Source organism: Ailuropoda melanoleuca, chromosome 3 (assembly GCF_002007445.2).
Source record: "Ailuropoda melanoleuca isolate Jingjing chromosome 3, ASM200744v2, whole genome shotgun sequence".
NCBI lineage: Eukaryota > Metazoa > Chordata > Mammalia > Carnivora > Ursidae > Ailuropoda > Ailuropoda melanoleuca.
Genome location: NC_048220.1, coordinates 105,880,877 through 105,906,353, shown reverse-complemented (window position 1 = coordinate 105,906,353; position 25,477 = coordinate 105,880,877). Strand labels below are relative to the sequence as shown.

Here is a 25,477-nt window from a genome sequence, read left to right as displayed (position 1 = left end):
CACAGCAAACATGGAAGACAAATGCCTGCAGTGGGGAAGTCTGGAGATTTTAAGAGGGAGTCGTTCAGCACAAGGCTAGGAGGCGGGTCTAGGTCTGACTACGCCCTCCCCCACCAATGGGAGGCCTCGTTATCCCCCAAGCCTCTGTCCCTTTCACCCTCCGGGGCGGGGCCGGCCGCTCCAGGAACTAAGACTACATTTCCCGGCGCGCTGCGCGTCGCGGGCGAAAAAGGAGCCGGAAGTGGGCCCGCGAGGTCTAAGGGCACGAGGGAAGTGGCGGGCGGGGACTGAGGGGGGCGTGCAGGTGAGCGGACGGGCCGGGTTTCGCCGGCATGGCCGAGGCCAGGAAGCGCCGGGAGTTGCTCCCCCTGATCTACCAGCATCTGTTGCAGGCGGGCTATGTGCGCGCGGCGCGGGAAGTGAAGGAGCAGAGTGGCCAGGTAAGCGTGTGCGGGCCGTGTGCTAGGGCCGCGTGCAGGATTTGGAGACCAACCGCCTGCGCCCCCTCCCCTAGCGGCCTGGCGGGCGCCCACGGCCGGACCCTGCGGTGCTCCGGGAGGCGGCCAGGGGTAGTGAAGGAGCCGCAGCCTCTGCCGCCCTGCGGCTTCCTGTCCTTCTGGGCCTCAGTTTCCTCAGCCGTGCAGTGGGCGGGCCGGGATGTGAGATCGGACGCGCACGGCTTTGTAATTCCTGCGGCCCTCACCACCCCCTTCCTGGTAGTGGCGGTTTAAAGTTTCCGAGTTTCCGAAGTCTCGGGCCACGTGGCTCAGCGCGGCCCCGAAGGGCGAGAGGGTTGTTAAGAGCCTGAGGGGTGAATTGCTACCAGACCCCGGGAAGGGTGAGGAGGCGAAAGAGACCGCCGCGGGAAGGGGCTTGTGGCCTCTTCCTTGTGGTGAATGAAGCTCAGGCCCTCGTCCCTCCCGTACTGAGTCAGACAGCTTAAAATGCGTGCTTGTGGTGGAGTCATTGCTTACTTCATTCATTTTCTTCAGCAACTCACTCCGGCGCTCAGGGTGCTGCTGATAAAATGTTGAGCACTGTCCCCCAGGCTTCCCAGGGTTTACATTCTAAATCTAGTAGGGGAGGTGGACGTAAATCAAAGAATCACAGAAGTAACTGTACGCTTAACACATTAGGCACAGGGTGATAAGACAGGAATGGCAAATTGCCCACGTGTCAGGGATATCCAGGACTACTGTCCCGGCAAAGTGGATGTTGATTTGAGACCTGGGAGAAGGGAGGTGGATATTCCATGCAGAGGTGCAAACGTCCTGTGGTGGGAGGGAACTTGTTGCATTTGTACTGGCCTCTGGAAAGTCCATTGTGGTTGAAGTGTGGAGTACAGGGTGACAGAGGGGGTAGGGAGCTGGCTAAAGCCTTCCTGTAATTAGTTTGGTCTTCATCTGAAGAACAGTGGTAAGCCACAAGAAGGTTTTAAGCTATTAAAGTGAATATTGACCTGATTAGTCATCCCTTTGGCTGTGGTGTAGGCTCTGGTCCTGATGCTTGCTCCCAGGATCTCCCTAGAGGGTGATGGGCCCTAAGACATTATCCGAGCTTTTCTCAACCCTCTCTAGACCTTGATTGCCTTCTTACTCCATTTAGATCACTTAACAGGTGAGTGGGATAAGAGACGGTACCCATCTTCATGGGGGCATTTGTCTAGGCCAAAGTATCCTGTCCTTGTGGAACATACATTGGAGCAGGAGCAGACAGATGACAAATACTTAAAAAAAAAAAAAAGTTAATGATATAGTGTGTTAGGTGATCATAGGTGTTAGCTATAAAAATAAGGCAGGCAAGGAGGATAAGGAATATCAGGGTTCAGCTATAAGTGGGGTGATCAGGAAGCCCCACTGAGAAGGTGACAATTCATCTGACATTTCACCTCTGAGACGGCAGAGACCTTAAGAAGTAAGGGCGTGAGCTACGTAGTTAGTGGGAGAGAGCATTCCAGGTAGAAAGAATAGCAACACATTTGAGGGCCAGTGAGGAAGCAAGTGTGCCTGGGGCAGAGCAGAGTGAAGTCGACAGTTGGAGTCTGTGTTATCAGCCCATGTGCTGGGCACAGACTAGAATATCTTGTTCAGGCCTGATAGCATCCTGCTAGGTGGGTGCTCTTAGCCCCGTGTTATAAAGAAGGAGCCTGAAGTTTGAAGAGATGAAGAGATTAGCTCAGCCAGTTAACAGAGGAGCTCTGCCTGACTCCAGATGCAGCCTCTTGGCCATTCTGCCCAGATCCCTGATGCTGCCCTCACCTCGCATTGCTCACTGTACCTCCCTGGAGCACTTGACACCCTGGGTTCTTGACATGTACAGAGTGGGCCATCCGGCCTTGGTTCCAAAGGGCTGGATTCCACCAGTTCCCTCTGCTTCTACCAAGGGACTGGCACTTGGTTCTAGTCTCTTCCTAGTGGATGAGTGGACCACGGTTATGCCACCTGGACACCTTGGATGTCTGGGCTGTGGTTCATATTGCCCTGGGGAGATTGACCCACGTGGCCTTTCAAAGACTCTTGAAAGGTCAGGGGTGGAAAAAACTCTGTCTTGTGGCCTCTAAGCATGGAGAGTGCAAGGGAGGTTGGGGACTGCTAGACAAATGCTGGAACATTCCGACTCCAGTTTCTCAAAGGTACCTCTGACTAACATGTTGTCTTAAAAGGTTTTAGCTGGAAGAACTTGCCCTGCTTGTCTCTGGAAGGTTTGAGTGGTACTGACAGGGCCAAGCAGACATACTTCCCAGAGCAAAAAGTCTCCCGTGAGGTCGTGGAGAGTTAGGCCCAAGGAGAACCCATATCGTGCTGGGGGATTAATTGCTGCTTTCTCTTTACTTCTCTGCAGAAAAGTTTCCTGGCTCAGCCTGTAACCCTTATGGACATCTATACTCACTGGCAACAGTAAGTCTGACGGGGCTGAAAGAGTGGAGTAGGGACACCCCAGGCCATCAGACTGGTCTGCGATCTGTCTGCATAGCCCACTGTGGACATAGGCATCGCTCCCAAGAAGCCAGGTCACAGGTGTGGGTGTCTGATAGTGAGAGAGGACATTGAGAGCTGTGATCAGTGCTTGCAAGGACCACAGCTTCTCAGCAGCTTGTTATTCAGTCAACAAACGTTTATTGAAACAAACGTTTAGCACCTACCTGCTAAATGCCAGCTCCTGTTCTAAGTATGGAGATAACTGTCGTGAGTGAGACAGACATGGTTCCTTCTTTCCCGGAGCTGACCTTGGAGTCGGGAGGTAGGCATGCCTCAAAGACTGAAACAAATAAATGTAAAATTAAAATGGTAGTAATGACTATGAAAAAAAAGACCTGGTATCAAAACCCCATAAACGGGTTAGCTGGGCCTCATTTGGGGGTTTAGGGGAGATTTCCCTGTGGTGACCTTTTGTAGGAGGGCTGCAGTGGGGGAGGGAACTAGGCAGTAGGTCTGGAGAGGTGGGTAGAGTGGGCCTGGCAGAAGGAACTGCTGGTGCTTGAGGCCTGTAGCTGCAGCCACAGGACAGAGGAGACTGGTCGGCTGGCAGGGTCCACCCCATGCAAGGCCTCATCATCCATGGTGAGAAGTTGTGTCTTTGCCCCAAGAGCAATGAAAGCTGTGAAAGGGTGAAGTAGAGAGTGGTGAGATCACTCTGCAGGATGGCGTGGCTGGCTGGGGCTTTGGACGCCATCATCCAGGCAAGAGCTGATGGGGCTTGAGACAGGAGTAATGGGGGGGGGTAGAGAGTCAGATAGTCAATTCCAGGAATATTAGGGGACGAGACCTGGAGCTGTGGATGGTCTGGAGGGGTGGGCTCGTTGACTTCCAGGTGCCTGGCTTGTGCTCTTGTGTGGACGGTGGGCCTGAGCATGGAGCAAGAAGCAAGCCCAATTTGTAGGGAGAGATGGAGGGAAGGTCGGTGAAACATGCAGAAACAAGGAAAGGGGGGATAATCCAAGGGCATATCAACAGAGGAATGGTTTGAGAGGGAGGGAGGGGATAATCATTCTCTCTGAGCTGGCCTGACCACAGTCATCCAGGGGAGTGAAGGACGTGCAGTCATGTTCCATGAGGAATGATTAGAAAACACTGAACTGTCCAGGATGGACAAGAGGTGGCAAAGGGGCGGGTGATGCGTCTGCACATCTCGGAGGACAAAGGGAGTGGGCCGTTCTCTAGGGCTCTGAGAGACTGAAGTGGGACCCAGATGTACCACTTTGGGGAGACAGGCTTCAGCTTCTGAATATAAGCACTTGGTCATCAGAGCTATCCAAAAATGAGGTAGACTGTAGTTCCCTGTCATCAGAGGGGTGTAAGCAAAGGCGAGAATGGTGTGGAAGCGATCCCAGCTTCCAGCGGAGAGCTAAGGTCTGTGAAGGCCCTGTCAGCTCTCAGTTCTCAGCTTTCCTCTGCTGTAAGGTAAGGTCAGAGTGCAGTGCACACCCCGCACTTCCTCTCCCTCACCCTCTTCAGCGTGCCCAGGTGTCTGGCACTTCGTTCCCTAGAGAACCACCTCAGTGAGCCCCTTCCTTGTCACTGGTCCCTTCTGTGGGTGAGGGGTACTGAATGGAACGTGGACCTCACCCGCACCAGAGGCAGCCTAGTCTAACGGTTCTCAGCAAAGTTCAAACCCAACAACTAGCTTTATGACCTTGGGCAAACCTGGTTTCCTTGAGTCTGCGTCTTCACCTGTAAAATGTAGTAATAGTAGATAAGGTGCTAAACCTGACCTTCGGAGGCGTCCCCCCTCTGCCCATAGTTATTCAGCAGCAGCTATTATGAGCCAGAACAGTTCTTGACGTACCTGGAACCAACCAGAGAAAAATCCCTGCCCTTGTGGAACTTAGATTCTGTTGAGGTGAGAGGAGCAAAATGAGTTGATAAGCGTAATAAAGGAAACCTGTTTTTCAGGGGAGTCCTAACAAGTGGCCTTCCTGGGAACAAGGGACCACAGACTGTGGCAGGGCACATCTAGCCCAGCTGGAGAACACAGGGCATAGATGATGACGCTGTCGGGGTGGGAGGGCGAGGTCAGAGGAGATGGTACTCGCACATTCCGGGGACTCAGCCATCTGGGTGCTTGTCCTGCCCGTGCCCCAAACTTCCAAACTTCCTCCTCTCTGACCCTGAGCAAGTCATTTAGTTGTTCATTTTTTGAGATGATTGCTACATGCGGAAGGTACTTAGTGAGCTAGCAGACGCCCCTGTCAGCCCCCCCACCCCTGGGTTTGACTACGTAGTTGGGGAGTCAGGCAGGAAGTAAGTAGAATGACAGGAGAGAGAAAATGCTCTGAAGAAAATGAAACAGGATGGCAGGGCCGAGCCCGGCGGGGGTGGGGCACGATCAGGCAGGGCCTTGAGGAGTCTGTGTTGGCGCTGGGGACTACAGCACGGGAAGAACCTGAGCGGGATCTTCCAGAGGGAGGATGGTGGCGGTGCTGCAAGTTCTGGGGGAGGAGCCCGGATGGTTCTATGAACGGCCTACAGATGCTGGCTCATCCCACTCAGTGATGGTTAGCCGTTGTTACGTGCTGTTCTTGACCCTTCCTGATTTTTTTGAAGACTAATAGTCGTAAAAATAGTTTATGAAATGTGTGAAAATGGGGAATACAAGTGTATTACGCCGTGTTCTCAAACTCGCTATGCACATTTCCTTGGGGGGCGGGGGGGCGTGTCTTTTCAAATCTGGAGGTGCCCTTGTCACCTGGTTGGTATAGCCAGTCACCCTCGTCCTGCAGAACCTCAGAGATTGGCCAGAAGCGGAAGGCGGAGGAGGATGCGGCGCTGCAGGCTAAGAAGACCCGAGTGTCAGACCCCATTAGCAGCTCAGAGAGCTCAGAAGAGGAGGACGACGCAGAAGCTGAAGCCGCTAAAGCCAGTAAGAGTCCTGCACTCTGGGGGAGCTTCTGTCGGCCGGAGGGGGGGGGCTCAGCCCAGGGCCCTGCAGCTTTGGGGAGCAGGCTTTTGGATATTGGGTTGTCCTGGGGGAGAGCCCACCTCTAGCTGCTCCTCCGGTGAGCCGTGGGAGGACCAGGACCTTTTAGAGAGAAGACTGGAAGCGTCCCACATACCTATTGCAGTATTTAGTTGAGCCCTCTCTCATGCCAGACATTGTGTCCTGGGTACTGGGAATCCAGTGGTGAACAAAAACCGAGCTGGGCCCTTACAGTCTAATTTGGGGTACAACAGCTGCGTTGTTACAAGCCCCCCGGGTGATTCTGATAAAGATGGAAAGAAGCCCGCATATGTAGAAGAACTGCTGGAAAGATCTCAGAGCACAGCCGGCAGGCACCTCTCTGTGTGGCCTGTGGGCTGCTGGGAGAGGGGCTGGGCTTCCTGTGCTGGAGGAGTACGAGGTAGCACGGGGGAGCTGTCCTGGGCACTCCGGTTTCAGAGCTTTCGCAGGGGTGAGCCTGTGAGGCCTTCCCAGCCCCTTCTCCCCAAGCCCTCAGGACAGTTTGCTTTAACCAACATAGCTATAACTCCACTGAGGAATCGTCCCTTTTCCTCTGCAAGAAGGTAATTTCTTGATTTTAAGTATATTTTCTGATTGTAAAAGAAATCTAGGATTTACTGTGGACTGTTCATTATAGGATATATGAAAATTACTGGTTAAAAAGACAGGAGAAAAAATTACCCGTATTCTTGCCTCCTACAAGTTGGGTCTTCCATTTACTTTTTCTGAGCACGTTTTTTAAAATATTCAAGATCATATTGAATATATATTTTATATCTTTCTTGATCTTTTAAAATTAAAAATGTAAAACAAGTTCGCTTTGAACCATATGAAAGCATGTGGAAGGAGAATGAGAGGTTTTCTCTTCTCCTCTCCTGGATCCCCCCCCCGAAATGTATCCTGGCGGGGAGCTCTACACTTGTGCCCTTTGCATCTAGTCCTGCAGACGGCCGTCCATACGTGCACACATCCATTTCAACACACTATGTAACACAAAAATGGGTGAATTTCGTACTGACTGTTTGGTATTAATGAATTTTTATTTAATGAATTTTATTGAGTGATAGTTTATGAATTTTTTCTGTGATAACAGAATCATAATTGAGTCCCCGTTGAGAGAAGCATATGGAAATATTTGTGGGCAGTGCGGTACAGTGTCTGGCATTCTCTTCAGAATCATACTTGATGGGGAAGGGTGCCAGAGAGGCTGGTTGACATCACGTTGGCCACAAGTTGGTAATGGTTGGGACTGTGTGGTTCGCTGTACTTCCTCTCCACTTACAGATGTGTCTAAAATTTAAAAGAGGGAGATGGAGTTCAATGCCAGGAAGGGAGTTAGTCCATGACGTTCATCTCCACAGTGTCCTCTCGAGTGCACAGCACGCCCTAGAAATCTTGTCCTGTCTGAGATCTGGGGAGACAGTCCCCTGGTGTAAGAGCACCAGGAATCTGTAAGTCTCCACATCTAACCAGTTCCCGGGCCCATGATTCAGCTGCCTTTCCACTAGAAACCCTTGAAATCCTAAGTAGCTTTCTCAGTGGCCCGGGGACAGGCTGGCTGACCACTGCCCTATCCTGCCTAGGGACTCTGGGGCTGCAGGGTGGTAGCCTGTGGGGCTGGCCCACCCTGAAGTTGGACCGTTTCGTCGAGGTAGTATGCAGCATGCCTGCGAGCCAGCCCTTTCCTCTAGGGGCTCCAGTGTCTCATGCCAGCAGGGAGTTGGGACTCCCTGGGGGACGCAGACCCGTGGCTTTCACGTTGCCTTGCTCTCTTGCTCCTTCTGGATGTGGCTCCTGCGCCCCGGAGCTCTTTTCCACAGGTCTGGGCTCGGCCTCAGGTCCTCGTGCCAGCACCGGGCAGCCACACCAATTGAACCGTCAAGTGAGCTGAGACCTGTTGGCTGTTCTGAATGAGAAAAAGCTCACCTGGCTCATCCCGCGGGTGTTTCTGTCTTGCAGCCCCAAGACTAGCGTCTACCAACTCCTTGGTGGCAGGGTCGGTTTTGCCATCAAGCGCAAAAGAGAAAGACAAGGTGAGTATGACCACCTTCCAAGCTGTGGCCTATCAGTGTACAGCGCCCTAGGGGGACAGTCCCCTGCATCAGAGAAGGATAGGGTTGTGGCTAACGGTCCGACTTGGATCAGATGTCAGCGTTTATCACCAGCTGTGTGACCCTGCTGCATCCCGTCACTTCTCTGGGCCTCAGTTTCCTTTTCTGTAAGGTGGGAACGATGCCCACTGCTCCAGGCCACTGGGCACAGGATGCACCTGCAACAGCTTTCCCCCATCATCCCTGCCTGCACCTGTTCAGCCAACAACTTGGGACCGATCTGGTTATTTTCCAGGCACTGTGGGAGGTGGTGGGGGCACCACAGTGAATAAGACACCTGTGGTTCTGAAAGCATGAAGCTCATTTTCTAGATGAACCACTCAGAGTCTACGACCATGTGCTGGTAGTCCCTGTAGCGGCGGTACTGACGCACGAGGATGCGTGCCTGAGCGGCCTGGCACGCTAGCCGCAGTGCGAGGTAGTGCTGGGAACCGCAGCACACCGCCCGTTACCACTTAGCAAGTAACTCTGTCCCAGGACTGTGATTTGGCGTTCTCCAAACCTGTGCGGGCAGGTGCCGCTGTCGCCCCCGCCTTAAAGATGAAGAAACAGACCGAGGGAGGGAATTTGCCCAAGTTGCGTGGCTGGATAGAGGCCTGTGCTCGTCACTCACCAGGCCAACCCAGCGTGTCCATCACCCCTGTCCTTTGTAGGCAAAGACCAAGAAAGCCGGCAAGACTGTGAACTCCACACCACATCCGGCCTCTGGAAAGGCAGTGGCCCACCTTTTGTCTGGGAGGTCACCCAGGAAGTCAGCCGGGCCCTCGGCAAATACCATCCTGGTCTCAGAAACTGAGGAGGAGGGCAGTGTCCCGGCCCTCGGAACCACGGCCAAGCCTGGTGAGCAGCGCAGACCTCTAGATGCCAAGCCCCCTGAGTTTGGGTTGGGGAGGCAGGCCCCAGGCACTGCTTTATCAAGCTCTGGGACATTCTGGAAATTAGAGGTTTATCTCCGTGGCAGTAAGGGCTCCACACCTCGATGAGGGAGGGTCTGCTGCAGGGACACGTCAGACTTTGCCAAGGGAGTCGGAGCAGCCTGGGTGGTGGCGGAGCATTTTCTGGCTTACTGCTCTCAGGTGGGTCCGGGGCCTACTGTAGAGGCTGAGACTAAAGTGAGAGGCCTGGGTTTGCCTCAGTTTCTCATGTCAAATAGGCATTTGCCTGCCTACTCAGTGTGATGATGATGGAAGGAGATCTTTGAGCCACCCGACACTGGCTTGTGTGTGTTAGGACCTAGTCTGACCCTTCCCAGGGCCACAGAGGTGTGGGGACGCAGGGATGCGAGGGGCACGCGCCTCAGCTGTGGGGCTTCAGGGTAGGTGGAGCTGAAGCTGTCACGCGAGAGGCCAGTGCAAGGCACCTGCCTCTCATTGGCTGGCGTGGCAGAGTGCTGGCGAGGGGAGAGGAGTCTGGAAGGGCAGGCTTCAGTCCTCTCCCTCATCCTCCCTCAGGAATGGCATCAGCCAACCAGGCCGACAGCTCCAGTGAGGAGACCTCGAGCTCGAGCGATGAGACATATGTGGAGGTAATTGCCGCCATCCTCGGGAGCCGCCCTCTGCAAACCTCCAACTCTCGCAGAGGCCTGGCCGGGGCTTCACACACCAATGGGGCCAAATCAGTTCAGCAAGTGTTTCGGGGACTGGGAGCTGGAAAGGCCGAGGCCTGGGGAGGAGAGCCAGGTGCCGCTCGTCGCACCTTGGGCATGAGAGAGGCCTCGGGGAGGAGAGACGCCATCCTGTCTGTGAGACAAGGGAAGGCTTCTTGGGAGGGGTGGCACTGGAGCAGGGCCTTGACGCACAGGGGACTCACCAGGAAGGGATGTGGGGGGGAAGACCAGCAGTAAGCAGGAAGAGCTGCACAAGGCAAGGCCCAGGGACAGGAGGGAAGCCGTCCCGTGGTGTGGTCAGGTGAGTTGGGTGAGGGGCTCTGGGCCTGATGGTGAATGCCGGGCCTAGGTGCGTGGTCAGGGATGGTCAGGTGTTGGTCTGTGGCCTTAGCCCTTCTCTGAACTGTGACCAGGGAGTCATTCTTATGGGGCACCCGGGCCTTGGGAATGTAGTGGCAGGCAGGACTGCATGATTCCCGCTGCCCTGGGGACGGGGAGGGATCCTCAGAAGTTTGGCGTGCCGCAGGTTGCTAGGGGAAACGTAGAGAGCCCCGAGGGACACCAACAAGAATGTGGGCATAGTCGAGGTGCAAGTTACCGAAGAGGGGTCAGAGTAGGCAGGGGCCATGTTCCCCTGCCAGACCATGAGGACCAACGAGGAGTTTTGGTTGTACTCTAGGTCTGTGAGAAGCCATCTCAAGGTTTTAGGCATGGAGGTGAGATGGCCTGATTTATGTTGGAGGAAGGTTGCTGGTTGTGGCCTGGGTTGGAGGACAGGGCAGAGGGAAAGTAGCGAGACCATTGAAGCAGCTGGCGGAGTGAGGCTGGTGGCAGGTGCCAGGGGGCCCACTAGAAAGGGCATGTGGAGGGAGAACCAGCAGGATTCAGGGGTGGTTGATCTGGTGTCCAGAGTACTTCTCCCTGCTTCCCGCCTCACCCAGTAACGTATGAAGGTGGAGACCTTCCTCCTGCCTACCTCCTGTCTGCCGCTCCCCACGTCCCACCCCCACCTGGATACAGCCCTCAGGGCGCCCAGGCTCCTGCCCCTCCCAGCCCTGCCACAGGAAAGGGGGCCACTCCTGGCCCCAGAAAGCCAGCAGTCAGACACACACTTGGGTGGGCCAGAGGCCAGCACAGGGCCCTAACAGCAGTGAGGAGTTTGTGATTGAGGACATGGCTACCCTGGGAACCCGGGGCCAGGTGGAATCTGATGATGGAGGTGGAGGTAGGGCGCTGCCTGCCTTGGAAATGTCAGAATTTTAGAAGTCTAAGAAAGAGCCCATAGAGGAAAGGAACGTGCCCAAACAAGCCAGTGGCTAGACTGGAGTTCAAATCCTGGCCTTGCGGCCCTTGGGATGGCTGCCACGATCAGATACTGAAGTCGGGGAGGGGGCGGATGGGGTGAGCCTCCCGGTGGAGCGAGACTGCCCCTGTGCTGGACGGGCTCTGTGCCAGGTGGTGGAGGAGCTTCGTGTTTGAGGGTGCTGCCCGCAGGGCCACACAGACATGGGTTCTGGTCGTGACTTTGCCCTTTGTATTGGGGTTAAATGACTTAACTTCCCTGAGCTGCTTGTCCTTTTCTGGAACATGAGTGTACAGACAGCATCTGTCTCAGGGAGTTGTTTGAGAATCGGATGGTACGAGGAAAGGACTTTATAAACCATGAAGCCTCTCCTACCCCTCAGAGGCAAAGATGATTAATTTTTCCCTAATCGCATTTTCTTGTTCCAGATGAAACCATCAGTAAAACCACCCCAGGTCAAAGCCTCACCAGCCCCTGCCAAGGACTCTCTTGGGAAAGGGGCAGCCCCAGCCCCTGGGAAGGCAGGGGACGTGACGCCCCAAGCCAGAGGAGGGGCCCTGACCCCAACCAGCAAGGCCAAGGAGGCAGAAGAGGACTCAGAGAGCAGTGAAGACGAGTCTGGGAGTGAGGACGGGGCACTTGCGGAGCCGCCCCGCCAGGTGAGGCCTGGGGGCGGACTAGCCCTCGGCGTCCCCAGATCCCCCTATCCCTCAGCAGCCAGGGACTCTTCGTGGCCCCCAGAGGCCGGCCGAATGGCTACATGATGAGCCCTTCCTCTGCCAAATAAGACTCACTTTGGGGTTTGGAGAGCAGGAGGTGAGGGTGTGAAAATTGAAGGGCAAGGACAGTTGGGCTTGCTTCAGCCACCTGTGGAAATTGCCCTTCTTGCCCAAGCAGCAGCCTAGAAGGGCTGCTTCCCACAAGGTGGTCCTGCACCCCACTCTGTCGGTAACTCCCCTTTACCTCAGTTCCCTTGTCTAGTGAATGGGATGTGGCCAGCTGGTCCTGTTGTGAAGGGACTTAAGTTTTCATTGCCTGGTCCTCTGGCTTCTCAGGCCAAATCATGGTTTGTTAGCTAACAGGAATCCTGTTAACTTCCATCTGCTGGCATCCCCTCCCACTGGGCAGGTGGCCAGGCCTCTGGGGACACCTGAAGGGAAAGCAGGGGGGCTGGGAGGCTGTTGGGGTCGGAGAGCCAGGGGGAGGAAGCATCAGACTGTGGTGGGAAAAGGCCCTGCAGCCCTGAGCTGGCCAGGTGAGGCCTGGGAGGGGAGGTCCCGGTACCGGCCCAGGCCTGGATGCCCAGGGGCAGGTGCAGTCAATAGGGTTCACTGTGCTGGGTGTTAAAGAGGAAGGTAAGGCGGGCTGGGCTATGGGAATGGCAGTTAGAGTAGAGCGCTCAGGGAAGGCCTTACGGAGATATTGAGGACGTGAAGGAGCGGGGGGCACGTGCCACGTGGACATTTGGAGGAAGGTCCTTCCGACGGGGAGCCCCCAAGTGCCAAGGCCCTGATGTGGCAGTGGCAGTGAGAATTGTCACACACGGTACAGCGGTGGGCCAAGCCAGACTTGGAGCCTGTGCTCACAGAGCTCTCCCGCTGGCAGGGGAGCACCGCCGAGGGAGGCTCTGACCCCTGTGTATGGGCGACTTTGGGAGCAGTGCTGGGGCGTCAGAGTGGACTGCCAAAGGAACTGGTGCCTGTCTTGGACCCAGAAGAGGAGGCAGTGTGGTGGCCAAGTGAGATGGGCAGGGCTGTGAAGGCCCCAGGAGTGAGAGAGTGAAGCTGATAGGCCAGGCCTGAGCACCAGTCAAGGTAGAGAGTGAGGAGAGAAGCGGGGGCGTCTTGTGAGCCCCAGCTGAGGCCTCCGCTTTGTCCTGAAGGCACCAGAGATTAGGAGGAGAGGAGCAAACCACCCTTCCTCTCTTACTAGGCGAAGGGCTCAGAGAAGATAGTCCAGGTCAGAGCTGCCTCGGGTCCTGTCAAGGGGACCCCTGGGAAAGGGGCCACCCCAGCACCCCCTGGGAAGGCAGGGCCTGCAGCTGCCCAGGCCAAGGCAGGGAAACCAGAGGAGGACTCCGAGAGCAGCAGTGAGGAGGAGTCCGACAGCGAGGAGGAAGCGCCAGCTGCTAAGACGCCACTTCAGGTGAGGCCTGGGGAGGGAGAGTCCGTGCAGCCCGAGCCCCTCCCCTGAAGGCCTTCTGAGGACTTGTTCTGCCCTCTGCAAGAGCCCTAGACATGCTCTGAGCCCCGCTCCTTCTCACTTGGGGTACGTGTGGTGTCCTTTGCCCTGTCCGGTCTCTTGCGTCTCCTCCTCATGTCCACTCTGTGGGCTCCCTTCCCTGATTCCATTTGTCTCCCTCCAGACGAAGCCTTCAGGGAAGACCCCCCAAGTCAAAGCTGCCTCAGTTTCTGTCAAGGAGTCCCCTAGGAAAGGGGCCCCTCCAGTGCCCGCTGGCAAGGCAGGGCCTGTAGCCGCCCAGGTGCGGAAGGGGGAAGAAGACCCGGAGAGTAGCACTGAGGAGTCCGGCAGTGAGGAGGAGGCCCCAGCAACTGTGCCCCCAGCCAAGAGCCCTGCTCAGGTGAGGCTGCGGGTGCCCCTGCCTAGAGAGCCCGTCTGCGGGCTTGTCCTCCCTCTCCGCACCTGGGGCCCTGCGCCCTGCACTTGCCTTCCTCTCCTTTTGTCTCCCCTCGCACTCAGTCCCCTGTGGGCCCCTGCCCTGATCCTGTCTTTTGTTACTCCCAGGCAAAGCCCTTGGGGCAAAATGCCCAGGTCAGAGCTGCCTCGGGTTCTGTCAAGGGGCCCCCTCCGAAGGTGGGACTGGCAGCCATCCCGGTAGGGAAACAGGAGGAGGACTCAGAGAGCAGCAGCGAAGAGGAATCAGACAGCAAACGGGAGGCACCGGCCCAGGCCCAGGTGAGGCCCCTGACTGTAAGGCTCCTTCTCTCTTAGAGCACCAGCCCTACACACACACACACACACACACACACCCCGGTTTGTGTCTCTGCACACAGCCATGCTCTTCACTCCCTCCCCTGATCTCACACACACACCCCTCTCGGTTTGTGTCTGTGCACACAGCCATGCTCTCCACTCCCTCCCCTGATGACACACACACATACACACACATCCCTCTCGGTTTGTGTTTCTGCACACAGCCATGCTCTCCACTCCCTCCCCTGATCCTGTGTGTCTCACTGCAGGCGAAGTCCTCTGGGAAAGTCCTTCAGGTCAGAGCTGCCTCAGGTCCTGCCAAGGGGCCCCCTCAGAAGGCAGGGCCTGTGGCCACCCAGGGCAAGGCCGAGGTGTCCAAGGATGACTCGGACAGCAGTGAGGAGGAGTCAGACAGTGAAGAAGAGGCGCCTGCAGCTCTGGCTGCAGCCCAGGTGGGGCCCAGGAGGGACTGCTCTGCAGTCTGACCTGACCACCCCCACCAGTCAGCTCCCCGGAGAGCAGTGGGGAAGGATGGCAGCAGGGCTCCACCCCAGAGCAGATGGGGGTTCTGAAATCAGTCTCCTTCTCTAGCTTCTGACTTCTGCTTCCTCTCAGGCAAAACCAGCTATGAGAACACCCCAGACCAAGGCCTCCCCAAAGAAGGGCACCCCCATTACCCCAGCACCTGCCAAGGTCCCCCCGGTGCGAGTGGACACGCCAGCCCCTTGGAAGGCGGGAGCAGCAACTTCTCCAGCCTGCACCTCATCCCCAGCTATGGCCAGGGGCACCCAGAGGCCGGAGGACTCATCAAGCAGCGAGGAGTCTGAGAGTGAGGAGGATCCCGCTCCGGCCCCAGCCGTGGGACAGGTGAGGCCAAGTTTATTCACCAGACTCAGGGCCAGTGTTCACGTGGCCTCTGGGGCATCTGTGACCCGCTTCTCTTCCCTGTCATTCCAGGCAAAGCCTGTGGGGAAGGGTGTCACCGTGAAAGCTGCCCCCACACCCACCAAGGGGCCCTCAGGCCAAGGGACTGCCCCAGCACCCCCTGGGAAGGCAGGGCCTGCAATGGCTCTGGTCAAAGCCGAGGTGCAGGCAGACTCCTCAGAGAGCAGTGAAGATGACTCCGACAGTGAGGAGGCAGCCAGAGCTCCAGCCCAGGTGAGGCCGAAGAAGAGCCAGCCCATCCCACCCACACCAGAGCCTGGGGCAGGGCTGAGGAGAGGCTTTTCTGGGCTGCCCCGCGTGTGCAGAAGGCTCAGGGGCAGCCTCAGCTCAGCCTCCTTCCCTACTTTTCACTGTCTCCTCCACCTGTCAGAGACGGCAGGGTCTCCCCCATGGCCTTTTGAGCTCCTGTTGAGATTCCTTATGCCTTCCACACACTCTGTAGAGCACCCCATCTGCCAGGTGCTGTCCCGGCTCCCTCAGGGAGTCCCCAGTCTAGGCGGGGGCCGTGGCCGTGTGCCCAGGTTATTCCGGCATGGTGTGCTGAGGTTGAGAATAGAGCACGTGCCCAGGCTAACAGCATGGCAGTTGATAGCATCTAGGGGTTTCCAGGAATGAAGGCCTCCTGGAAAGTGGCATTGGGAACTGTGGGCTGAAAGAGCTGGCCAGGTGAAGTGGAGTGTTCCAGGCAAAGAAACTAGCGTGTGTGAAGGCCCAGAGGGTGGGAGAGCGCCTAGCCTGAGTGAACCGCCCCAAGTCGAGCATTTTGGTGGGATCACTGAGGGAGATGGTGTGGCAGGGGCCGACTGCCTGAGTTCAAGTCCCAGCTCCATGTTCTAACAGGTGACGGAATCCATCCAGGGCCTTTGTTTTACTCTTTGTAAATTGGAAATCAGCCTTCACAGGATTGGGAGTATAACGAGATCTCACCTGCCACACCCAGCAACCGGCCTGCACATTGCCGGCTCCCTCATCTGCCTCCCTGAGGGTGGGCCAGGCTGATGGGGAACAGAATCAGGAGTACCCTCCCAGTCTGGAAGAGATAAGTGGGGGAAAGTGAAGATCACTCGTGCCCTGTGCTCACTCTCCATTTTATTATTTGTAATTGTCACTCTTTTTCCCCCCCAGTAACCATTCAGAGGTTAGTCATTTCTTTTTTTTTCCCCTATACCAAAGCACACATTTTCTATGGATTTTTTTTGGGGGGGGGGTCCCCTTCTCCGTGTTGCCTTGTGGGACCCAGATTCCTGTGATTCCCCTAAAGAGGTTTTGACCTGTGTGTGGGCCCTGCTGGAGTCCCAGCCCAACAGCTCCTATCCCGTAAGCTATAGACCCATCCCAGACCAATGCCTGAGAAGTTTCATTGTGCTCATTGCTTAAGTATTTGTCTTCCCACTTGAGCCTCCCACCAGTACCATTTGCTTTGGTTTCTGGAGGAGGAAATTAGAGTTTGGGAGAGTTGTTTGCTGACCTGCTTCGGCCCAGCCAGCCAGTGAGGGTCCAAGCTGGGCCCGGGCCGCAGTGTGCCTACCTCAAAAGCATTTGGCTTGCACACATCCTTCTGCTTCATCTTGGCCCAAACTTTTCCAACCACAGACATGATTATGCTCTGGGGCCTTACTTTCTTCCAAGGTGCAAAATAAAGCAGCTAATCTCTCTCTAGGGGCCCAGCTTTGTAGCTGGATGCCCTGTCAGAAGATGGTGCCTTGCCTAGCTTCAGGAGGCCTGAACTGCCTCCACTGAGACAGGCTGATCTGATAGGAGTCTTATCTGTAGGATAAGGATAATCCTCTGTCGGGGTGTTCTGGTGAGGATGAAATGAGAGAATCCTTGTATGGCCTCGCTCTCAAAATGCCCTCTGTACACACTCAGTCGGTTCCACACTGCTCAGTATCGCTGGGGTCAGGTGAGTCAGATAGTCTTTGGGCCAGCTCAGAGGAAACTGTCCATGTGAGAGCTGACGTTCAAAACAAAGTGACAAAGACAGGACTGGTTCTGGAAAACCAGGTGTGCCAGAGACTGAGGAAGGTTCTCCGTTGAAATGCCATAGGAAGAGAGCCCTTGTGTGAAAAGGGTGGGAGAGATGGCCAGTCAGCATGTGATGATTGGCTGAATGAGTGGTAGGGTGCCTTCAAGGGCCCGACCTCGTGTTATATGTTGATCGTACATCTTCTGTTAAGATTTTGTCAGAGAGCACAAACAGGGGGAGCAGCAGGCAGAGGAAGACGCAGACTTCCCACTGAGCAAGGAGCCTGATGTGGGACTCAATCCCAGGACCCTGGGATCATGACTTGAGCTGAAGGCAGGCACTTAACCAACTGAGCCACCCAGGCGTCCCTGTTGATCTGGTATCTTGCTCACCTGTTTTCCTGGCTTTTGTAGATTCCTTGGGATTTTCTATATACAAACCATGTTGTCTGTGAATAAGGACAGTTTTACCTTTTCCTCTTCAATTTAGATGGCATTTATTTCTTTTTCTTGCCTTACTGCAGTGGCTAGACCCTCCAGTACAGTGTTGAATGGCAGTGGTGAGAACAGACACCCTTGCCTTGTTTCTCATTTAGGTTATAGCATTCAGTCTTTCACTGTTGAGTATGATTTTAGCTCTAAATATTTCAAAGATGCCCTTTATCAGGATGAAGAAGTTCTTTTTTTTAAAGATTTTATTTTTAAGTAAGCTCTACACCCAGCATAGGGCTTGAACTCACAACCCCAAGATCAAGAGTCACATGCTCTACCTACTGAGCCAGTCAGCGCCCCAAAGAAGTTCTTTTCTGTTCTTAGTTCGTTGAGTTTTTGTTATGAATTGAAGTTGAATTTTTGTCAAATGCTTTTTTCTATTGAAGCGATCTTACTGTTTTTTTCCTGTTCTATTAATGCAATATATTGCACTTAGTTGATTTTCAGGTGTTAAATCAACCTTTCATTCTTGCCATAAATCCCACTTGGTCATGCTGTATATTCCTTTTTCTTTGTTGCTGGATTTGGTTCGCTAAGGTTTTTGTGTCTGTATCCATCAGGAATGTTAGTCTATGGTTTTTGTGTAATGTCTTGGCCTGGATTTGGTATCCAGGTCATACTGGCCTCATGAAATGGATTTGGTAGTGTTCTCCCCTTTGTTTTCTGACAGTTTATGTTGGATTGGTGTTATTTCTTCTTCCTTAATGGAATTCACCAATAAAGACACTTGGGCCTGGATTTTTCATGTGTGGAAGATTTTTAATTACTAAATCAGTTTTGAAAATTACTATTGGTCTATTCAGGGTTTTTTACTTCTTGAGTCAGTTATATTTTATACCTTCTGGTAATTTTGTGCACACTTAATAATTTGTGCCTTTTGGGGTGCACAGTCAGTTGAGCTTCCGACTTGGTTTTGGCTCAGGTCATGATCTCAGGGTTGTGGGATCAAGCCCCACATAGGGCTCTGCGCTCAGCAGGGAGTCTGCTTGATACTCTCTCCCTCCCACTGGTGTGCTCTTGCTCTCTCTCTAAAATAAATCTTTAAAAATAATAATAATTTGTGCTTCTCTAGAAACTTGTATGTTTTCATCTCCATTATCTAATTTGTTGGCATAAATTTGTTCATAATATTCCCTTATAATCTTTCTTAATTTCCTTTGGGCCTATAAGTGATGTCCTGCTTTCGTCCTAATTTTCAATAATTTGTGTCTTCTGTCCTGTTTCTTGGTCAGCCTAGCAAAAGACTTAACCTATTTTGTTGTTCTTTTCAAAGAAATAACTTGTAGTCCCATTGATTTTTCTGTGTCATTTTCTGTTTTTTATTTCGTTAATGTCCACTCTGATCGTCATTATTCCTTCCTTCAGGACTGATTTGCTCTTCTCTTTCTAGCTTCTTAAGATGGAATCTTAAATTATTTATTGTAGCTCTTTTTTTCCTCTAATATAAGTATTTAAAACAATGAATTTCCCTATAAGGACTGCAGTAGCTTCATCCCATGAATTTTGAAATGTTGGGTTCTTTTATTCTTATTCTTTGAACCATGGGTTATTTAGAAGTGGGTTAGTTTCCAAATGTCTGGGACTGTGCGGATTGCTTTCTTTTTTTCTTTTTAAGATTTTATTTATTTATTGAGAGAGAGAGCACAAGCATGGGAGGGACAGAGGGAGAAGCGGATTCCCCACTGAGCAGGGAGCCAGACCTGGGGCTTGATCCCAGGGTACCGAGATAATGACCTGAGCCGAAGGCAGGCGCTTAACTGTCTGAGCCACCCAGGTGCCCCCTTGTGATCGATTTCTAATTTAATCCCTCTATACCGGAGAATATGTTTGGTGTGATTTCAGTCTTTTTAAATGTATTGAGACTTGTGAGGTCAACTTAGTCCTGGTGTCTTTTCTGTTTTCTTAAGTGAATGTCAAAGACATGGCTCCCCTCTGGGTGACTTTTCTGTGCTGATGAGCGCCTGACTTCAGCCAGGCATAGTCGTTGCTTTAGAGGGCTTTCTTTCTTGAAGTACGGTTCTTAGTTTCACTTGGTGTCGTGTGGATGGGGGAGGTCACTGTTCAGATGACATGAGGCAGGGGCCTCTGAATGAGGCAGGGGCCTAGAGACACTGCCTGATTCCTCATTCTACCTCCCATTAGCCCGGTTTGCTTTCACACTACTGTCAGCGATCTCACTGCCAAAGATTTTACTCTTCGTGCCCTCATCTCTCTCGGTCTGTGTTTGCTTGGATACCCCAAGAGGGTTTTTTATACCCCAAGGGATACCCCTTGGATATCAGTTAAGATTAGGTTAAACTGAAGAAAACTTCAAACAGCCATGGTTTTCTGTCTTGTTATGCCATTCTGAGTACCTGGCTTCTGCCTCATAGGCTAAGATGGCTGCTAGAGCTCCAGCTGTTACCTCAGCATTTCTTCCAGCTGGGAGGAAGAAGACCCATGTTTTCTACCTGTGTAAGAAAGTTGAATGGTATCTTCGACTTCCACTTTGTTAGCCAGAAGTTAAACTCATGGCTGCCTAGCTGAAAAGGGAGCCTGGAAAATACCTCTGCCCTGGGTAGGCGCATGCTTAGCTAACATGAAGAAAAGTGTTCACGATAACGAGTTTATGTGCCGGGTACCATGCTAAACACTGTGACTCTCCCATTTAATCCTTGTGAAAACCCCGTGGGTGGGCCTTGTTGTTAGCCTCATTTTACAGAGAAGGAAACTGAGGCCCAGAGAGGTCAGTGATTTGCCCAGATTTGCACAACAGCTAACTGGAGGAGCAAGAATCCAGACTCAGGCATCTGACTCCAGAATCGATGTTCTTGGCTTAACCACTCTGCTGCATCTCACCTTTTCCCTTCTGTAATTCCTGCTTCTTCCAGGTGAAGGCCTCAGTGAAAACCCCGCAGAGCAAAACCAACCCAGCTCCCCCCAGAGCAGCTTCAGCCAAAGCGGCAGCATCCGCTCCGGGAAAAGTGGTCCCTGCAGCTGCTCAAGCCAAGCAGCAGTCCCCGGCCAAGGCAAGTGAGCCCAGGAGGCGGCGGAGGTGGGGTGGAGAGGAGGGCCACGCAGTTGGCTCAGCCCAGCCAGGGCCCTGCACAGGCGGGAGAGACTTCTGCACAGTCACACCGTGGGAGGGCGTAACCTAAATGGAACTGTCCTGTCTGCCTCCTTCCCTAATACCGTTACCTTCTCACAATTCAGGTAAAGCCACCAGCAAGAACCCCCCAGAGCAACGCCGTCTCCGCGAGGGGCCAGGGGTCCGTGCCAGCCGTGGGGAAGGCAGTGGCCACAGCAGCCCAGGCCCAGCCGGGGCCAGTCAGGAGCCCACAGGAAGACTCGGAGAGCAGCGAGGAGGAGTCGGACAGTGACGGGGAGGCCCTCACCCAGGTGAGGCCCGGGGAGAGTGGAGAACAGCTCTTCGGTCCCTTTGGCGCTCTCCCCTAATTCTGTGTCTCATGCCAGGCGAAGCCCTCAGGGCACACCCCCCAGGTCAGAACTGCCTCAGCCCCCAACAAGGGGTTCTCCAGGAAAGGGGCTGCAGCAGCCGCTCCCAGGAAGACAGGAGCCACAGCCAGCCAGGCCGGGAAGCTGGAGGAGGACTCGGAGAGCAGCAGTGAGGAGGAGTCAGACAGCGAGGAGGAGGCGCCGGCCCAGGTGAGGCCTAATGAGGAAGCCGCTGCAACACCAGGCCTCTGAGCCGCCACCACCCACTCCTCGCTCATGACTTGGGTTCAGGGCCAGGTGAGGAAAGAAGACCAGATGAAAGCCGTGACTCCTGGACCCTTACCCCAGCTGCTGTCCTCTGTGTCTCTTCAGGGGAAACCTGCCGTGAAGCCCCCCCAGACCAAGGCCTCCCTGATGAAATGTGTCCCGGGCACTCCCGCACCTACCGAGGCCTCCACAGCACGAGCAGACACACCAGCCCCACAGAAGGCTAAACCAGCAATTCCTGCCAAGGTAAATGAGGCCAGGAGTCCCAGGATGTCATAGGGAGTCTCGAGGAGGCTTGGGCTGTGATGCAGGTACCAGGGAGGCACTGGGGAGCTAGAGGAAGCCCCCTCCCTCACCTGGGCCTGGGACCCCAGGTAGGCACGTGCATCTGCCCAGGGACAGCTCAGCTGGGTAAAGCCTGGGGAGAGGGAGGGAGGAGCCGACTTCTATCTGGATGGTTTCCCTTCTGTCTGTGTGCAGAAAGCAGCAGGGGTGGCTTTGTCCTGCAGTTCAGGGAGACAGACTCCAGGACGTAGAGGGCTCACAGGTGTGATGGCCTGGCAGCTGACATTGAGCCTGGCTGTCAGGAGAGGCAGTAGAAGGTGGTGGTGGCAGCCAGGGCAAACTGGAGAGCTCTGGTCCCGACTAGAGAGATGGTCCCCATCAGCTCCAGCAGTCAATTGTGACCTCGTGGAAACGTACCTCTGTGTGTGGCCACCTCTTCGTTTCTTAAGGGAAGCTGGAAATCCCTGTGCCAGGCCGAACTCCATCCCCTCTTAGATTGCTGTTTTCTTCAGGAGTTAAACAAGCACCAAGAAGTCTCTTACATGCTCCTAGCACTGCCGTCCGCACATTAGACCAGCCCCGGGTGCTCTTTCTCACTGGTGGAGACTAAGGGGTGAAAGATGTTGGCTCTGCCCTCATAGGACCTGTAGTCAGTAGGGCAAGATGAAGTAGCTGATTATTGGAGAAGATTCTGGTAGTGTTCTGTCTGATGGAGCTGGGAGAACAGGTCTCTAAGAGGCCAGAAGACGGTTGAGCAGAGCTTGAAGGAAGACCAGGGGTTCACCAGACAAAAGTGGAGCCAGGCAGTCTGGGGCGGGGGGTTGCCAAGGGAGGGAGTGTGAAGTCAGGCGGGTTCCACAAAGGCCAGCCACGCTGTGGGCAGTAGTCACTTCCAGTTGTTCGTTACCAGGCACATTTATGGGGGCCTAGATGCCAGGCTAAGACACAGGGCTCCCAGCCATGTTTAGACATAGCAGTATTTTGGTTAGTTTTTTAAGTTTGAAGTGGGTCCTGGATCAGGACAGCCTAATCTGCGGGAGAGAACATAATTCCAAGAGCTTCAAGTGGGGCCGGTTACCTCGTAGCGCACGAAGCTTTGGGGTAAAGCTGCTCTAGAGGTGGTTCCTTCAGCCTGGCTTCGTGGGGGACCCAGATTTCTTCTGTCTTACGCTCATCGTCATGACGGGGTACAGCATCTCCGGAAGAGCTAGGAAGTCCCCCAGCTGACCTCCCTTCCCCTCGCCTCGTTGCGCAGATCTAAGGCATGTGCTTCCCCCGCCAGAAAAAAAAACCAAGGCCGCTCACTGATAAGGGGCCTGTGGTTCTGTGATTGGCTGGGAGAGGGGCCCACCCTCCCCAGAGCGTGGTGAGGAGTGGGGGGCTAGCAGACCAGAGTCGGGGTTCTGTTAGCAAGGGAGAGATGGGGGCACAGCCATGGCGCTGTGCATTGTAGCTGACCCATTTAAAAAGTAGGAAACAGCACAAATCAGGATCTTCATACTGCTCTTGAGAAATTGGACTCGGGCTACATGGGTGGCTCTGCCACTTTCCTTGGCCGGACTGAGTCGTGAAGGGGGGCCTCTGCCCCTGCCCTGGGCTCCCCTGAGCTGGTCACCACCAGTGCCTCTCCTCCTCTGCCCCCGCCCCGACCGCAGCTCCTGCCCAGCCAGCCCCCCTCATTTAGGCCTGGTCTGGCAGGAGGGGGTAGCAGACTTGGGGCACTTCCGGCTGGCTCGTGCTTTTACCTGGGGGTGTTACAGCCAGATGTGAGCACGCTGGGACTACTGGCTCACCTCTGCAACCTGTCCCAGGCTGCTGTTTCCTCTCATCCCGGGGCCTGGCCAACAGCACTGCAGCCCTCAGGTTTTAGTGGGGTCTGACTCCTACGTCCCTTTCAAGTTCAGAGTCAGCTCTGGAGGGAGCATTAGCAGAGTGGAAGCCTGTGTTCAGTGGCCGTGGGGCATGCCAGACCAGTAGCTGTCCTCCCGTGCGTGTAGTAACGGGCCAGTAGCTGTCCTTGCTCACTGTCCGTGGTTTCCCCACCCCAGTCCCTCAGTCGTGTTCCCCCTCAGCTAACACCCCTGTCCCTTACCCGTGTGCTTGTTCCCTCAGAAGGAGGCTAACTCCAAAGCTGCCAGAAGCAAGCCCCTGGCCCCAGCACCCCCAGAGAAGAATGCAGAGGGGTCCTCGGAGAGCAGTGACGAGGAGCTGCCGGCCAGCCAGGTAGGCCCTTCTTTCTCTTTGGGACACTGCGGACTCGGGGCAGCAGGCCCCTGGGAAGGGGGCAGTGAGGGCAGACCTTTGCCATTTAAACAACACTTCACGGTCTCCCGGTTGATCATTCCTCTGCCCCGGGAGGTAGGCAGCGGAGCATCATTGAACATCCAGGCTTTGGAGCCAAACCGTGGAGGGTCAGTGCTGGCTCTCCCAGCCTCCAGTTCTGTGACCCCGGGCACACACTAACCATCCTGAGGTCCGGACATCTGCACCGGAAGCAGGCAGGGTAGCGGACCTCCCCCCCACGCCTGTGCGCGACATGCTGCCTGATGGGGAGTGCTTGTTTCTCCGGGAGGGCGTGCGCTGTGGCCCATTTGATGCATCAGGAATCAAAGCCCAGTGAGTCGAAGTCCATTTCCCAAATTCTCATGACCCATAAGAAGCCAAGGTAGGGGCGGATGCTGGCCCCCGGCTCCCTGTACATCCCCGCTTGCCGTTTGGGACCGGGACCTTCTCCGCAGGGCTTGTCCCAATCCAGGGGGCATGTCCAGGACCTCAGTCCGATGCCCGTGGCGCACATTCACATGCTCTGCTGCACCCGAAGGTTGGGACCAGGCCCACCTTGTCTCCCCAGCTTGCTAAGTCCAGGCCTCTATGTGAGCCCCAGCCTTTCCGGCAGATGGCAGTGCCCTTTGTCCTGTAGCCCCAGGTACCTGGACGCCTCTGCCAGGTCCCCTCAGGGTCGCTGGAGTCCTGCAATTGCCAGACCCTCTCCTTCACCACCTCTTTCGTGTGCCTACGGTACTGTGTGCTGATCGGTCCAGCGGTGACGTCTGATGTTGCGTGCCACCCCCAGTGACGGGGTGGGGTGCTCGCTGCCGTTCTCTGCTCCGTAGCCCCGGTGGTAAAAGTCCTGATGAACGGCTACGACTAATGTTACCAGTCACTTTCTGTGTGCCAAACCCCGTACTTCATTATTCTGCTCGGTCCCCACAACAGCCCTGAGGGTAGGTCCTTCTTTATTCCCATTTGAAGGAGGAAGGAGTGAGGCTCAGAGAAGTTGAGTGACCTGCCCTGGCGTCCCATGGCCAGGAACAAGCAGACAGACCTGGCGTTTGAACCCAGGCCATCCGTACTGTGTCCGTGGCCCAGCCCTTTCCTGCGCTGTCCTCTCTCCAGGGCAAAAGGAGGGTGGCCCGGGCTTTGCCCTCTGGTGGTCCGGGCGCCCTGAGAAGGCTGCCTCCCTCCCTGAGCAGGATCGGGACAGCTGGGAGGGAGGGGGCCGACTCGCCCTGCTTGCGGGGGCAGACTAACACAATTAAAATGAGCGTCAGGCTTAAACTGAACCATTTAATTGGTACGTTAGTCCTGAAGATTCTGGAGTCCTTATTAAAAAAGAAGCAGGAAAAAAGTTGGCATTTTGTGCATTTCCCTAGGAGGATTTAGGGGAGACAGAGCAGCCTGAGGAAGCCACAGCCTCTGCTCACCGCTGGAGGGGTTTCAGCTCCTTCCCCCCCAGCTCCCTCATTATGATTAGTGTCACTGCTTCGCATCTGTCAAGTACTCCTTCATGGACGAGCTTCACTCTGTTTTTATTAGCCTGTAAGCGGAGAAAAGGGATCAATGCCAGAGTGGTGGGCAGAGCCTCAGGCTGAGAGGCAGGGGCGACTGTGGCTCCATTCCTAGGCTCCCTCTCTCTGCCTCAGTCCCCCCACCTGCAAGGATGGACCCCAGCCTCTGTCTCTGAGATACAGTGGGGGGAGGGGGGTGGTCTGTGGCACAGCCCTGTTGTGCTGGCATTATCAACCCCAGGCCAGGGTCTGCTGGCGTAGGTACCGTATTAAAAAGACCTAAGGCCTGCCCTCAATATTTCAGGGAGAGTTGGAGAGAAAGACCCGGAAAGAACTGAATTAGGATATTAAGTTGGAGCCCTGGCATGGTTGGTCCTGGAAAGAGCTCCTGTGTGGTGCCGAGAGAGCT

At 54.8% G+C, this 25,477-nt stretch overlaps 1 protein-coding gene across 8 annotated transcripts in view; it reads left to right on the top strand.

Moving 5' to 3' along the window:
- Nucleotides 1–262: 262 nt before the first annotated feature.
- TCOF1 (treacle ribosome biogenesis factor 1) overlaps nt 263–25,477 on the top strand; it is a 37,937-nt gene continuing 12,722 nt past the window's right edge. For 5 of the 8 annotated variants that reach the window (XM_011223539.3, XM_019798478.2, XM_011223537.3 and 2 more), the window contains exons 1-18: nt 263–440; nt 2,842–2,897; nt 5,720–5,859; nt 7,897–7,970; nt 8,702–8,888; nt 9,500–9,573; nt 11,386–11,616; nt 12,890–13,102; nt 13,323–13,538; nt 13,703–13,873; nt 14,161–14,343; nt 14,507–14,758; nt 14,849–15,049; nt 20,164–20,301; nt 20,486–20,671; nt 20,747–20,938; nt 21,101–21,241; nt 23,393–23,503. In XM_011223539.3, coding sequence (XP_011221841.2) covers nt 333–440; nt 2,842–2,897; nt 5,720–5,859; nt 7,897–7,970; nt 8,702–8,888; nt 9,500–9,573; nt 11,386–11,616; nt 12,890–13,102; nt 13,323–13,538; nt 13,703–13,873; nt 14,161–14,343; nt 14,507–14,758; nt 14,849–15,049; nt 20,164–20,301; nt 20,486–20,671; nt 20,747–20,938; nt 21,101–21,241; nt 23,393–23,503 — 2,874 coding nt within the window. In that variant the 5' untranslated portion in view covers nt 263–332. The remainder of the gene's footprint in view (nt 441–2,841; nt 2,898–5,719; nt 5,860–7,896; nt 7,971–8,701; nt 8,889–9,499; nt 9,574–11,385; nt 11,617–12,889; nt 13,103–13,322; nt 13,539–13,702; nt 13,874–14,160; nt 14,344–14,506; nt 14,759–14,848; nt 15,050–20,163; nt 20,302–20,485; nt 20,672–20,746; nt 20,939–21,100; nt 21,242–23,392; nt 23,504–25,477) is intronic. The other 3 variants (XM_019798477.2, XM_011223540.3, XM_019798479.2) reach the window with 3 other exon arrangements.